The sequence below is a fragment of the Cynara cardunculus genome, assembly GCF_001531365.2.
Source record: "Cynara cardunculus var. scolymus isolate 2C chromosome LG 2, CcrdV1, whole genome shotgun sequence".
NCBI lineage: Eukaryota > Viridiplantae > Streptophyta > Magnoliopsida > Asterales > Asteraceae > Cynara > Cynara cardunculus.
In genome coordinates this window covers 48,650,409-48,666,492 of record NC_037529.1, presented here as the reverse complement: position 1 = coordinate 48,666,492, position 16,084 = coordinate 48,650,409, and the positions used below count along the sequence as shown (strand labels likewise).

General features: G+C 35.8%; 1 protein-coding gene across 2 annotated transcripts; it reads right to left on the bottom strand.

The window, feature by feature from the left end:
* Positions 1-1,246: 1,246 nt before the first annotated feature.
* Positions 1,247-15,027, bottom strand: LOC112507559 (protein PEROXIN-4). Of its 2 annotated transcripts, none has more exons than XM_025112197.1 (6): positions 14,954-15,027; positions 14,789-14,825; positions 10,088-10,207; positions 9,888-10,016; positions 8,584-8,713; positions 1,247-1,585 (listed from the first exon to the last, which is right to left on the bottom strand). In XM_025112197.1, the coding sequence occupies exons 2-6, from the start codon at positions 14,792-14,794 to the stop codon at positions 1,497-1,499; spliced, it is 474 nt and encodes a 157-aa protein (XP_024967965.1). In that variant the 5' UTR covers positions 14,795-14,825; positions 14,954-15,027; the 3' UTR covers positions 1,247-1,496. The 2 variants fall into 2 exon arrangements, with proteins under 2 accessions (XP_024967965.1, XP_024967967.1); XM_025112199.1 differs by lacking the exon at positions 14,954-15,027 and adding an exon at positions 14,901-14,941.
* Positions 15,028-16,084: the final 1,057 nt, after the last annotated feature.

Sequence of the window (16,084 nt, the reverse complement as noted above, 5' to 3'; positions counted from 1 at the left end):
GCGAGGGATAATATTGGAAAAAATGAGATCTGAATCGTATAGGGTTGGGGTAGATGAAGGAGCGATTAAGAGGAAAAATATCATTCAGACCTTTTCTAAAAGTCTTGCCAAACAAGATTAGGTCTGACCGAATCAGACCTTTACCTCTTAATGGTATCATTCAGATGTAAACAAACAGCCCCTAAGTATATACCATTAGGAGCTCCTAAAGTATATATTACCTTTACCTTTGCCTTCACTCGTAACACATTCTGCATTGGTTAGACATGTGACGAAAACGCAAGTTTTGGGCAGTGGATTTAGATTATTTTACAAAAATCCTCTAGTGAATGATGAGAAATTTAAGTTCGGCGATGACGATGATGTCCCAATGTTTGAAAACATCGTTTATCAAATTGTACAGCAAACGTGACACTCGTTGTCGAATGTGGAGGTAATGGTGGATATCAATTTGGTATGGTGGACGGTAGTGGGAGATGGTCGACAGCCCAAAACGGCCGTGCACGAAGGTGGATGGCAGTGGTTGGGGATTGCAATGGCGACCGTGGCTGGAGATTTCTTCAGGAAGACGGAAGGTAAAAAAAAAATTGGAAGGGCGTTCAAAATGAAGGGTGTGTTGGATGGTCCACCCCACCAAAAAATCTTAAACTATTTTTTTAGAATGAAAAAACAATTAAACTTTTCGTTTTGAACGATTTACTCCCTAAACTATTTTTTTATATTAAAAAATCATTAAATTTTCACATTTGAATGATTAACACCCTGTACTTTTTAAAACTAATGAATTTTGCCAATGGTGAAAACCTACTTGGCGAACTTGTGTCGAGTAGCGAAAACGATGGCAAAAGTCTTGTTGGTGGGACCCACTTCCCAGCGAGCTCAAAAATGGACAAAAACTTTGGGTTCTGGTTAAATGCATGAGATTTTTTATGACAAACGAGACCTATTTATGACAAAAACAATTGGCAAAATAGTTTAGTAAAAGTAGCGTCTATTTTCAAAAATACCTAAACGGTGATGATGATGTTAATTCTCTCATCATTTATTTGATTCCCCTTGATATTATGGGATGGATGAGCATCCAATGATTGTGGATGATCATCATCCACATCTTACAAATATGGTGGAGATGGAGAACATTTCAAACAGAACTCATTCCATCCTTTTCTTTTTCTATTATTTGACATGAAATACGGTTAACAAACAAACTACTATTTTCATTCATTCACTCATTCACTAGAGCTTAAAACCAACCAATCAACCACCTTTGCATTATGGATTCCAACAGAAAGATGCTTATTAGAATCAATCATATATGATATATGATATGCATATGCATGTGTCTGTTAAGTTGCCTTAACATTTCATATCATAGCTACTTGCCATAGAGGGAGGATCTTCCATATACATCTTCCCAATTTCATAACAAACAAGTACAAATACAATATGATTGGTCATATGGACTCTTACACGAAGAAAAAGATGATGATGATGATTCAACCTTTCTTGGGCATGGCTGCAAGCCTCGTATACATCTTAGCCATCGACTGAAATCCTCGTACATCACCAGATCGAAGAAGATTTCCTATATTTCACCACAATTATAGTCAAAAGGGAATGACATGCATATAATGTCATCGCTCGATGGATGCTCAAGAGAATAAAACACAGACTATTGCACAACATTTTTAGTCAATGAGTGAATGAATGAATATTCTTGCAATAAGCAGACTTATTCATACTAACAATTGCCGACTACCAACTGATTGGTTAACAGTTAGGCACTACCACCAATGCTCCCACATGCACATCATACTCTCCCTCCAGTTCGAGGGTGTGAAGATTGAAACATCCCTAACTTCTTCAGAATAGAATGGTATTTTCCACCTGAAGAGACTCTTTGTGAACAGCTCAACCAGCTGATGTTTAGTAGGTATATAGGACAAATAATTAAGACGAGCATTCAATTTCTCTTGGACAAAATGACAATCGATGCCAACATGTTTTGTGCGTTCATGAAAGACATGGTTCGTAACAGCTTGGATATCACAATTAAAAGGGATAGGAGTAACGTTACAAACCTCCAACTTGTGCAAACTTCTAGATAGCCATGTGAGCTCAGCATTGAGTATTCGGACGCCTAATTGATCTATAATCATCCAGTCATCCTTACAGATGACAAAGAAACCATAGCTTGTTTCTTGGATTTCCAGGCAATGGGATTTCCTCCTAGCAAAATCTAATAGCCCACTAGCTGATCTCCTAGTGCAAGGACAAGCAGCCCAATCTGAATCACAATATACCTCCAGGAAACGAACATTTATTAAAGAATCATCCTGGTGAGAAGGTGTCCTTAAGATATATAAGAGTATGAATAGCAGCTTGATAATGAGAAATATGAGGGCAGCTCATCAACTGACTCAAGAATTGAACTACAAAAGAAATGTCCAAGCAGGTGCGAGTTAAATACGAAAAGCTTTCTACATTGCTCCGGGTTAGGTAACAAATTACCTTCGGTAGAAGATAACTTGAGATTATGTTCAAGAGGTCTGACTGTCTAACTAAAGAAGAAAGTTGCCAACACCAAAACTCATCAACCAAAGCTCCAGTAAACTTCCTTTGAGTAGAATAATCCCTTTAAGAGTCGCAAAAAAGTTCATGCAAGAAAGTAATATAGAATGCCTAAATTCTTAATCTTGAATTCATTGTCCCAGAATTGCTCTACGGGCACATTTCCACTTCATTATTCCCGGTCACTAATATGTCATCCACATCAATTGCAAGGAAGACAACATAAGAACCATTTGAAGAGAGATTGTAACAAATAGATCATAGAACATCATTGAGCTTGGAATAGCATTGTTTAGATGCTTGTTTAAAGACCATACAATGATTTCTTGACTTTACAACTGAAAAAAGAAATGGAAAATTCCTCTGGCAGATATATATAAATTTCCTCATGAAGAGAACCATGCAAGAAGGTGACACTTACATCGAACTGAGGCATGCTCTATCCCTTCCTGACAACAACAATAAGGCTTCTAATTGTAGTCATTTTAACCATGACAAAAAAGTAACAATGTAATCAATATGATCCTTTTGAGTGGATCACATAGATCTCTGTAATGTAATGAACAAGTTGCAGCGTCAGTCTCTAGTTTATGGCCCTATCATGCCATGATGGGATTGGTCTTTACACTTGCAATAATCCCTTTAACGACAAGTCTTATTTGCATCTCTCAACTATGCAATCTAGATTAAAATTGAGTTTATACACCCATTTGCAACTTATCGGCTTCTTACCTACAAGTAATTCCAATACCTCCTAATACTATTAGTTGCAAGAGTTATAAGTTCTTTATCATAGCTTCTCGCCATTCAAGCAAAAACCCAATTGCCACCTCATCTGAAGAGGGTTCATGTGTTGTTTCTAAAGCTTTACAAATTATTTAACTTTGGGTGGTAAGGGTATGGAAACAAAACAATGTACGTTTACAATGAGAGGTTATGGTATTGGGACAGAAAGACTTCATTATTGATGTTGGTATCAATCGCCACATGACTACACACAAAAACCTGCAAATAAGATGGTGTTTTAACAATTCTCAAGGACCTTCCCCTCCTGATGAATTTGACCTTGAGGCACAGGTGGGAAGTGTAGCATATTCAAACTCTGAGTCCTGAACAATTAAGGAAGGCACGAAAAGATTGGGGAAATAGAATTGATGATGGAACAAGGATAAAAAGATTCATGAAATGCATCTCTAGAATTTAGGATTCCGTGTCTTGAGTGAAAGAACTTCTAAGGTTTTCTTTCCAAAAGAATAACCCAAGAAAACACATGGTACAACTCCGGGTGAGACTTGTCTCTGTCTTGCAAGTGGACACATACCACAAAAACCCAAAATTATGCAAATGATCATATTTGGGTACATTTCCAAAGATCAACCTTAGAGCACCATCTCACCAAGTCATAAGCTATCCAGATGCTGATCACTCTTGGCTAATTAGATGGCTTAAAACGGTCGATATGAGTTGAGATAGTCTCGGTCCTATGAAAGTGTATTAACCATGAAGAACTATGGATGGAGATCTAATAATGGAATAGATAGTTGTCAAGACACGCTCTCCCTAGCAGTTAACAAGTAAATGGGATTGAAATAAGAAAGCTCCAAGAGGTATCAAGGTGTTCATGTTCTCTCTCTACAACTCCAATTTGTTGTGGTGCTTGGGTGTGCAATTTGTTTGATGAAAAATTCATTTTGAAAATAAAATTTAAGAGGTATCTTTCACACTCCCAAGCTTTTTGGTATTATCTGATCTAATGGTTTTGATGGCTGTCCAGGACTAATTTTCAACCATGGCAAATGGCAATGGAAGTTTTGATCAAGGCAAGTGCAATGTTTTTACGACTCATCAAATAGATCCCCATATGGCTCAAGAGTGATCAACCACAATAGTTAGGTTATATTTATAATCATCATGTGTTGGACTATGATAAGGTCCCAAGTATCAATATGAACAAGATCAAAGATATGTTTTGAATATGTGGTACCAAGGAAAAAATGTTGCCTTGCTTGTCTAGCCACAGGACAAATTTGACAAGGTGTTACAATTGTATCATTAGTACGCTTTGAAACCAAGGACATTTGATACAGTTATTGAAAAGAAGGTGACCAAGCCTTTGATGCAATCAAAAGCATCAACGATAGCAAGCAAAAGATTTAGAAGAAACCGCATGTTTATAGTCATTCACGGAAGTAGCACCATATATGCATGAGCCTTGTCTTCTTTGCCATCCTCATCAAATACAATCCATTGTAAACTCTACCAAACTCCACTAGCCTCTTCATAGAGAGGCCTACAAAATACATTTCGTAGGGGTGAATGTAACAATACAAGAGTGTTGCTTACATAGTTTCTCGATGAATGACATATTGTATTAGCTCTCAGCTATACTGAGCCTGTTGATTTACAAATGTAACGGTGTTGTTAGGTAGAGTCGTTTTATGGGGTTTGGTGAGGATTTAAATGGCGAAGAAAAGAGTATGATCATGACAAATATGACCACTAGCCCTTATGTCAATGATCCATATTTCACCAACATTATAAACACTACTGAGAAAGAGCAATCTGATATGCCTATACACTTGACTGAGGAAGTGAGTTGTCCTTGTGTTGCATTCCTTTTCTATACTTGAATTTGGTTCAAACAATTTTATCAAATACGGACCTCGAAGACAAATCAACTAACGACCCTTGCTCACTTTGCCCTCACATCCCGTTGTTGAACCTGAAACATTTTCATGTGCATCATCATGAGCTATAACAACAATTTTGTTCTTGACTTCGATCTTTGGATGCTCATGCTTCTTACACATCTATCCTCTGTATGTCTAAATCTTTAGCAAAAGTTGCATAAGTACGTTAGCCCTTTACTGTCATTTCTATAGTTTTGGCTTAGAATGTTACGAAGAAACTCTAAAAGCTCCTACATTGGATGACAAAGTCTAAAACATCAGTAGGTGTTAAATGCATACTATTCTCGCTTTGTTGTTCTTCCTATAACAAGAGTGAATGCACGCCGAGGAAGGTTAGGATTCATCATTAATATGTTTTCCTTGACAACCTTAAAACCGTCATCGAGTCCGTTAGAAATTGTTGTCTTTGACCTTGTAGCTTCTTAGAAAGTCCTTCAGCAGATCCATAAGTGTGGATAGGCATGAGATGTATTGCATTCACTTCATCCCGTAGACATTTGGCCTTAGCAACAAAGGTGGAAACATACTTGTTTCCTTGTTTTAGCCCATAGATCTCCTTGTGAAGATTATACAGTTGTGTTCTGGTTGATTGCCTAAACCTGTGTTCCAATTCCTTCTAGATTTCTTCAGCATCAGGGTTGTACAACATATTGTCCGCAATATCCTCCCTCAAAGCATTCAAGATCCATGTCATTGAGTCTCTCCCCAAATAAGATTAGGTAAATCTTGATATGATTTTTCACATTTATTGGTGACGACCAATTTTATTTTTGGTAGAAAAAGCTATGAACATTGACCTCTTCTATGAAGCAAATGCAGTTCCACTGAACACCATGGACACTAATTGTATCCTTGGATGATCACAAGGATGCATATATAGTAGACTCGTCAAATTAGCAAATGATCAGATGCAGGGAAAATAATGAAATGACGAGAAAAACAAAGTAGAAAGAACACAATTGTGGATTAATTGTCAAAAATTGACGAAGTATATCCTGGTTAATCGAATATAATAGACTGATAAAACTAGCAATGATCAAATGCGGAAAAAAATGAAATGACGAGAAGGATAAAGTAGAAAGAACACAGTTGTGGTTTAGTGGTCAAAAATTGATGAAGTATATACCGATCAATCAAGAAGACAAGCAAGAGTGAGAAACAATTGACATCAATAATGAAATCATAAGTGCAGGGGTACAACGAAATCAATCAACATCTTCGAGCCGAGAATGAGTGAGTGACAAACATGCAGACAAATTGTGCTAATACTATGTTATCATTGGATTTCAAGGAAATATGGATGCTCTGTTTTGAAAAAAAGATGAAAATAAAAGACGAAGATTGACAAAGATTTTTACTGATTGAATGAATGACTATTCTTACAATATGTAAAGTTAGGGCTAGGGGTGACTGATTTTGGCTTAATTAGCTTAATGGACTTACAGTTTAATTCGTTAGGTTATATAGATGTGTTTGATTATGGCTTAATGCTAAATCGATGGCTTAAAATTCACTAATGTTGCCTTTACCCATTTAACCAACCTTTTTCCAGAAATACCCTCTTTTTCCCATTTGTTGGTTCTTCTATTTATGCAAATCCTTTTTCCTATGGTCTTCATTTAGTGTTCTTTGGCCAAATAATCTGTTGTCGTTGTTTTATATCTTATCCACATTTATTTAATTTTGATCGTATGTTGTCGAGTGTATATAATGTTTTAAAATAATAAAATTTAATAATGTGTTGATTAGAGTTAAAATCGAATTTATGTCATTCTGACCACTTATTCGGCATAAAAAACAAACAGCAATTTATCTTAATGTATACAACCAACCTAATCACTATAGCCAGCTTGATACAGATTTGGCTTAATAGAAAAAAAAATCATAAATCCCCACATTTATAGTAACAACTGCAAACTAACTACCAACTGAAAATAACAAACTTAAATGATTAAGCAACTAATCAGTTAACAGTCAAGCACTACTACTAATGCTCCCACATGTACACCATACTAATATATTAGCTATCTCCTCAACTTCCACGAGTGTGCATTATCATTTTTATGAACTGCGACTTTGTAAATTCTTAATATCCCAATCATTTATAACATCACTTAGTAATGTTGAAATCGGCTCTTTCTTAAGAAACTTTATTCGTCTCACAAGCCTATTCTATTGTCAAGATAACAATAACCACATCCTAGATCTATTTGCCGAAATCTTGGTCTGCCTTCGTCTTGGTTAACAAAGTCAATTTGACCTTCTCTATCCCTCATCACCTCTATCTAGTTTGACCTTCCTCAACATCCAACTTGATGTTTCCAGATGCGTAGCACACCAATCAAACCTCAAAACTTCCTCTCTCTTTTGGCCACCCTCCTGCTACCTTAATCTTTGTCACTGCCTTTCATCAGTAGATCAAAACCATACCCAAAAGCTTAACTCAGATTAGGCCTCATTCATACAATATTTGCCCTTCAACTAACTATTGATCTTCAGAAGAATATTTTCCTTATAACATGGTCAAACTCAAAACTCTTTACAGGTATTGATGAGCGGAAAAACTTTTACATATCAAATTAACTCCTACTTAAAACCTAAGAAACACCTGGCTAAGTTGAGAATGATATTAAGTTAAAAAGTCTAGTTTAAAAAGGTCATAATTAACTGCCTAGAGTAGAACAAAATATTGGTTCTACTTATACACAACTACGCACATACCCTTGGTCGATAGGCAAGAAATCGAAAATGATGTGGTTCTACCAAGCAAGTGGATTAGCACATATTGAAAAAATACAAGGAGAAAGAAAAGTGCATGGCACATCATTATAGCTTATACGTGCTTATGTAGAAGTGAAAGTACCTAAATTCTCATTTCTTAATGTGTGTTTGGTCAATCATTATATTGAGACCATCAACACCTAGTAGTATGCAGAATAACTCGAGTTTTGTGAGGAGACCAAGGATAATGCAATATTTTCATTTTTGAGATGCCCCAAATCATTTGTTACATTTCCCTTTGCGAAATACTATTCAAATCATAGACCATTGGCCACCATCTCACCATAAACAATCCTGTCAGAAATGAACTTTAATCGCACTACACATCTTAATGTGGGAGAAATAAGAAGCACATGTAGCAACAATTTGGATAGAAAAACGTATTTGCTAAGTTTAGATACACCAATATCATAGGACATGTCTCAACTAAAAAGAATATCCATAAGCCGAATTGAGAATTGAAGAAATGAAATCAGATGATAAATAAAATTGAAGTGTATTAATCAAAATATAAAAATGCAAACTATTCAAGAAACTTTACCTGAATCACAATTCAATGGGCTATCAGGTTCTGGATGGGCCATTAAAGCAATTATAGCCCTACAGACAGATTGGAGTGTCCAAGCAGGACTCCAAGCATTCTTCAGGATATCCAGACAAATTTCTCCAGTCTACACAATGACGAGGGTAAATCAAATAAAAGTAACTCAAATTGGAGGTTCAAATATATCTACCCCCTCTCCAAAACCATCAAAAATGTCACAAACTTTTCCAAAATCTTTTCACAATCCAGGGGTCTTCATGAAACCAGATTCTCTAGCCGGTAGAGGAAAGGTATGCGTATATCCTACCCCTCCCAGACCCCACTTCCAAATGGGATAATACCGAGTACATTTGGTTTGGTTTTTCATTTTTATGCAAGAATAATGACATTCTTTAGACACCGCCCCACCAGAAATTTTTTGCAATGAATGAAGTTACACAACATGAAAATACCTTCTGAAAAAAGAAATGTGAAAGTCATCTACTTCCTTCATCCCAAGATGAAAAGGATACACAGTTTTAGAAATGTGTACTTAATATACTTTTAATTAACTAAATGACAATTTTACCCTTACTAATAGAATGAGTAATTAATTTCTCAATCTCATAATTGAGAACAGAACTGGAAAGCAGTCGCTTGACACTTATTTTGGGACAAACTAAAATAGAAATGTAGACTCTTATCTTGAGACGGCGGGAGTAACATGCTAACTGATAGATAAAATCTAGCAAATACTATTAAGTAAATGTCCCACTCATAGTTAATTTAATGATGTATATAAAAGATTGATCCACATATAAGAGGGTAAAAATAGCACCCTAATGAACACAATGATTAGCCAAAATCTTAATGCACTGATGACCACGCACTACATGCTGACAGAACAACATTGAAAGCCTAAAGGAGTACTTAAAAACTAGGAAAAAAGTTACTTGGCCTAGTAATGTCACAAATCTCAGGTTCAAATCTCAAAGGTGCTAACAACTCCTTACGAGTCAAGCCCAAAGGCTTGAAGTCCGTTTGCCGGTTCATATGGAGGGGGAGTTTTGCAAGGACTCAGTGAACTGATTGCGCCAAAAAGTAACAGAGGCTACATATGATAAAAGAGAGCTAAAAGAACGAATAAGGAAAGATCTATGAACGCAAAGAATCACCACATAACAAATATCCATCAGTCCATATCTTGGTCATTATTCAATCTTTGTGAAATATCCCAATTAACTTTTTCATGCCTTTACAAATGCATTTATACCAATCACTAGTAGAGAAAAGGATGAAGAAAACAAAGAAAAGATCCATACCTTGAAATGTACATTTGGATGAAATATTTTAGTCAAAAACCTCACTTGAGGAGGCTGTAAGGGATATTGCTCTGGAACAGAAAACGCAAGCTGAAAAACCCCGCCTTCATAAGGAGTTTCTGATGGTCCCTGTAAAAACTAATTGGTCAAACAACAGAATAAATGTGTGGCATGTATATTTCTATTAATGTCAAGCACACCTTGATAAGTGCCGTCCATTTAAATATGTTGGAATCGTCACAAACAAGTTGGATATCTGGATCGGCTACTTTCTCCCTTTGCACCTCCTTGTATTCCTTAAAAAGTCTTGCTCTTGATGCCTGCACTCAACATGGACACACTCGTTAATGAATGACTATATAAGAGTTATAGAACAAGAATTTTTCAAAGGAAATTTCATATATTGATTTAAAAATAGATAGCATAAGAAAAATTATGTTGGTAACATTGTGATATTTGAATGCTACTCAAATTACCCAGACAGAAACTCAATCTACCAGTCCCGTGACTTTAAGATCCCAGCCCAAGTCGCAGATTTATCTGTTACAAACATAGCGACCTCTTAAGTCAAATATATCTCGCAGCTACGACGATACACTTGGCGTGAATTGTCAGATCCTGTAGCACATCGTGCAGGCCAGTTTGAAGACCTGAGCGACTTGAAGTCGCGGCCCAAGTCACATAGGACTGTATTGGATAAAAGGCTCAAATATTTTTCTTTTGCCTTTGTCTCTTTCTTTCCCTTGAAGTTTAGCTTTCTGTTCTCTTCCCTAAGATAGAAGGTCCAGAATACAGAAGCTTCTTTTGCTGATGTTCGATCCGATGATCTTTGTAAACACGTTGTTCCTCCCTGTGGACAACTACATGCGCATCTAGTGCAGTGGCTTGGAAGCAAGCTACCTTGACCATCTTCCAAAGTTCAAAACGTTAAAGAGAACATTCAAGGATACATSGAGTCTCTTGGATTTCACGTCATAGCGTCTATACCCGGACTGAGCATATCCAAGAAAGACACAAGTGATTTCCTTGAGGACAATTTATCTCTTAACTGCGCGGGTATATGAACAAAAGACGTGCATCCAAACACTCGAGCSTATAGTACTGCTCCAGTAAGAAGTTCGAGGTGCGGTTGCAGCTTCTTCACGAATCTCTTTAGAAAGAAGATCTTTTGTCTCATGGTAGCCTGCTCCAGTCCCCTTACGAAACTTTCGTTATTGGGTTAGCCATACACTTTATATGTTTCTAGCGGTTCACATGGCATGAACCACATTTAATCTTGATGTCTCGATTTATGTGCCATTTAGTATTTGATCGTATTGGTAGCGTTTAGTAGGCAAGCAGAACTGGACTAGATAGGACTGAACAGCTAAAAAGAACATTACAGATCTAGACAAAACAAGTTGTCTCTCTAGTATTCGGCACAACTAGGACCGGATAGAACTGCGCTGGACAAGTTGCTCATAAATATTGTTTAATGATTTTATATGGTAACCAAGGGTGTTTGCGGTGCGATTTGGTGCGGTTTCGGGCCAAACTGCAAACCACACCGCATATGCGGTTTGAATATTTTCTCAAACCACAAAAACCCGCACCACAAAATGCGGTGCAGTGTGGTGCGGCTTATGTGGTTTGAACCTAACGCACTTCAATGCAATAATTATACAATCACAGCTTCATAATAATTCCGACGATGATGTTCCTATATTCAATACAACAAAAACTTTCTATAAGTACGAAATGCGTAATTCAAAAAGGTGTAACGCAAACTAAATAGTTCGGTGATTAATCCAAATATATCTTAAAAGTTAACTTAAAAATATTTCGACCATGATGTTTGACAAAAGAAAATTGAAAATCTATACTATCTTATTAAACAAATTTAGCAAAAGTCTTAAAGTCTTAAAATTCTAAATGACCAAAATACCCTTTATACTCACTTTTTCACCTTTTCACTCCCTCCTCTCCTCACATACACTCACCCTCTCACATACATTTTTTTAAAATTATAATTTTAAATTTACACTTTATACCCCTATAATTAATTTATTTTACGTCTTTTACTTTTAAATGTTTCATTTTAAACTTTTATCAAATTAACATACATAATCGTATATCAATTAAAACATGTTTAAAAAATACATTTTTATTTTAACAAGTTACACCATTATAATTGTCTCGTTAATACCTTCGAAATGAGTCCAATATTGAATAATTTTTTACTTAATTATATTATTATATATTATATATACTGTGAAAAAATATTTTTAATATTTACGATTTATACTTTTATAGTTATTTATTTATATATATATTATATATTTTGGAGTTAGGCTGTCCAAATTACACTGTATAATATGTTTTGAATTAATATGTTCTTAGGTTTTTTTGAAATATATATATATATATATATATATATATATACATACATACATACATGTATTAATTCGAACATTAATCTGAGTTTCTGGACAAGAAAGAGGGTAAGCAGTTGAAATTTCATTCTAAAATCCATCTTTTTTTTGTTTTTTCATGGCTTATGATCTGTCAAATTTGTAGTTTTTCTTATTGTTTTTGAGTGTTCATCTTCAAACTCAAGTTTTTTGGTTCTTTGCTTTTGGTGTAAATCGAATACATTTGTGGAGTCGTTTAAAATATGTTGGATTTTAAATATATTGGATTTTAAACTGTCATACAATTTTTGTCATCGATAGTCTGTAATTGGAACCATAACTCTTATTTATTCAAATTGTATTAATATATAAAGACCAAGTGTAACCTATATCATCGTTAAATCTTATCTTATAAAACCAGTGGAACTTCAAAATCGTTAAAATTCATCGCTCCCGCTGCATTGCGCGGGTACACAGCTAGTAACTCAAAAAAGGAATTTTGTGACCTTAAAGCTTAAAAGGAAAACTGAAAAATTAACAAATAATCAACAATGTGTTAATTATTTTCATTTAATAAATGAATATATATAAAAAAATATACACACAAAATATATAAAGATATGCGACGCAGTGCAGTTTGAACCGCGGTTTGATGACTAAGAACCGCAACCTGCACCACAAAGTGCGGTTTGATGAAAATGCAAACTGCAAACCATAGTGCAAAAGTTCTAAATGGCGTTTTGTGGTGCGGTGGGGGCAGTTTGTGCAGTTTAGATGATCACCCCTGGTAACCAGCTGTGGTAGTGGAAGAGGAGGTGGTGGAAGAGGAGGTGGTTAGCAGTGGTGCTAGTAGAGGCGGTAATGGCTAGTGGCCAATAGTGATTGTAGATGATGTGGAAATAATGGATAGTGATGGTAGCGGCCGATAGTGGTAAATATTGAAGTGGAAATGGTGGTTGTGGAAGAGGTAGAGGTGGTCGTGGCCACAATGATGGAGATAGAGGTTAGTGATGGACAGTGGTAAGTAGCTTATGGTGGAGGTGGTCGCTGGTGGTGGTGGTGTACGGCAACGGGTGGTGATGGTCGGTAGTAGACGGTGGTTTGTGGTGGAGGTGGTGTCGTGGAGGATGTGTAGATGGTGAATAGTGGTGGATATGGAGGTGGAGCTGGTAGTTGTGGAGGAGGTAGAGGTGATGTCGTGGAGGACGTGTAGATGGTGGACAGTGGTGGATATGGAGGTAGAGTTGGTAGTTGTGGAAGAGGTGGAGGCGGTGATGGGCAGTGATAGTGGTACTGGTGGTAGAAGTGCTAGCAATGACCACTAAACCAAATAACATGTTACGTTCATATCAAATGATGGTAGATTGGTAAATGATTAGTTTATCTCATCCTTGTCCCATCTTGTTCCACCATCTTTGATGGAACAGAAAGAAGCCTTTTTTGACCCATTCAATCCCACCCAATCCCTGTCCTATCTCGCGCCAAAAATGGAACTGTGAGTGTTGTTTTGTCCTATATACCAAAAGCAGCCATTGTGATTGTTTACTATTTTATTCACGCTTGTGGACCAATATTCTTGATCGAATTATCACTTGCATCATTTAGATCTTCTTCATCCGAATTTATTGTTTTGGTCATATTTACATTCACTTGTTTATCTGGGACTGTGGAGACTTGTTATTGCTATTATTGGTGAATCCTGAGCTACAATTAATATACCTTTTATCACAAAGTAGACACTAACTCAAATATTCACTCCCATCTTAAAGATCACGTCACAGGTGGTCGCTACTCACCACAAATCAGATACTATATTTCTTATCATGCATCTTGCTGAAGATTGATAATCCATAGGTAAAGTCAAATAAACCTCCATGTAGCTGGATCCAACATGTTGATCATGCTATGTATACTAAATCGAGATACGATAGGGGGAATTTTGGTCAATTTTCATTGAAAAAGGGGAGACGATTATGCTAAAAATCAAAACTAATACTTGACTCCTGTGACCACGGAAATACGACATCATGATAAAAAAAATTCTTGATAGGGTGGAACAATATGGAAACAGTAGATAGAAATAAAAATACAATAAAGGATTCAGCTTAAGTACCTGTCTGTTATTCTATAGTCTTTCTTTTATAGACTTCGTTTTAGACTCAGACACATAGGCATATATAATCACATCCAATCTCGTAAACTTTTTTACAGTATCCTTGCACAAAGATTAAGCCAAGAGAGGTGAATGAAAACAATTCAAACAAGGTCTACGATTCAAAAGCCTTCTTGATTGAAGATGTATTGTGTAATATAGTTAGGCATCGACTAGTTCATAGATCTTTGGGATTGGTTGCCAAGGAATATAGACTTTTCAAATAAAACCAGGGGATATATGTATGTATACATACACACACACACACACATACTGCTTAATACAAGCACCCATAACAGAAATTGAAATTAATCCGCCCAAAAAAAGCAAATTACCCACTTGATTACAGACTTACTAACCTGCATTTTATGTAATTTCTTATCTTCCTGAAAATCTCTGCAAATTCACAACATAATATCAATCGTAGAGAACAATCATCAAGAAATTCCACAAACAAATAACAAATCCTACAAAGAAGAGCGAAACCCTAACGGGCCATAATAAAATTCCAAGAGTTTCTTTACCCGACTGAAATGGAGTCAAGGAAAGAACACAGATGATTGTTTCGATCTATGGACTATGGCGTGATGGATTGATGTACGCCCGAAAGGTGTTTATGAGTGTGTTAAAAATGAACCCACATTTTGTCACTTAGATGCATTTCCCCCTTGTTCTTTCAAGAATGTAAGAATTGACCCTTTGAGTTTCGTTACCCCTAATTTGAACCCATTTATATTGCGACTCGTTAGAGTGCATCACCGAGATCCCGATGATACACAACTTATTTTTGGCTCTATTGCCTTTCATTCTTCCCAACTTGCAGTTTTGACACAGATAAAAGTCGCTATTTTTGGGGATTAGATCATATGTTAGGGTTTATGATTTTGTGGCACGATCAACTTCTTTTGATTCAAGTTCATTCAGTAGTCCAGAACACAAGATGTGTTATGCTTATATATGGGTTTTATTCGACTTAGAATATGGTTCTTGGTGGTTTTATTCTTGCCCACTATTGGTTATTTTCACCTATGCAATATTGATTGGGGTATTAAAGATGCATAAATTATCAAGAAACAAATTTAGAATGAGGATTGAACCAAAAATGATTGGGACTTGAATGTGTCTACGGAAGCAATAGTGGATATTTTTAGGAAAACGTAAAAAAAAATTGTCTTTGTTCAAACTAGTTAGAACATTGGCCCAAATCAGTCTTATTTTTCAACATAAGGTTTGGACTAGTCCTTGTTCTGGAACTCTAGACTATGCTTTTTATGGCTGATCAAAGAGGCCCAGGAGGATTGAGCATAAACACCATATAAGAATAAGATGCATCTCTAGGCAATATTTTCATATTACTTTGTTGTTATTCACATCAAACTATGTGGGTTTATTCATGGATGTATCTGAACTCGCAACCTAAGAGCTATAGAGATTAATCAATATAATTCTACTTTGCTGTTGATAAATTATGAAATATAATTCAAAAATATTTAATTAATAAATTATGAAATATAGTTGTATTGTGTGATATAAATTATTGGTAACAAATAATGTAAGTATATGATATATAACATAAAATTAAATAAAGAAAAAAATAAAATAAAAAGAGGGATACAATATATTATTTGTGAAAAATAAAGTTGTAGTGATAGAAT

Coding starts and splice junctions, on each gene's coding strand:
- LOC112507559 (XM_025112197.1), bottom strand. Junction 8,714..9,887: donor ATCCAAATGTACATTTCAAG/GTATGGATCTTT, acceptor GTCATTGTGTAG/ACTGGAGAAATTTGTCTGGA. Junction 1,586..8,583: donor CCCATTGAATTGTGATTCAG/GTAAAGTTTCTT, acceptor GGTGAAATATAG/GAAATCTTCTTCGATCTGGT.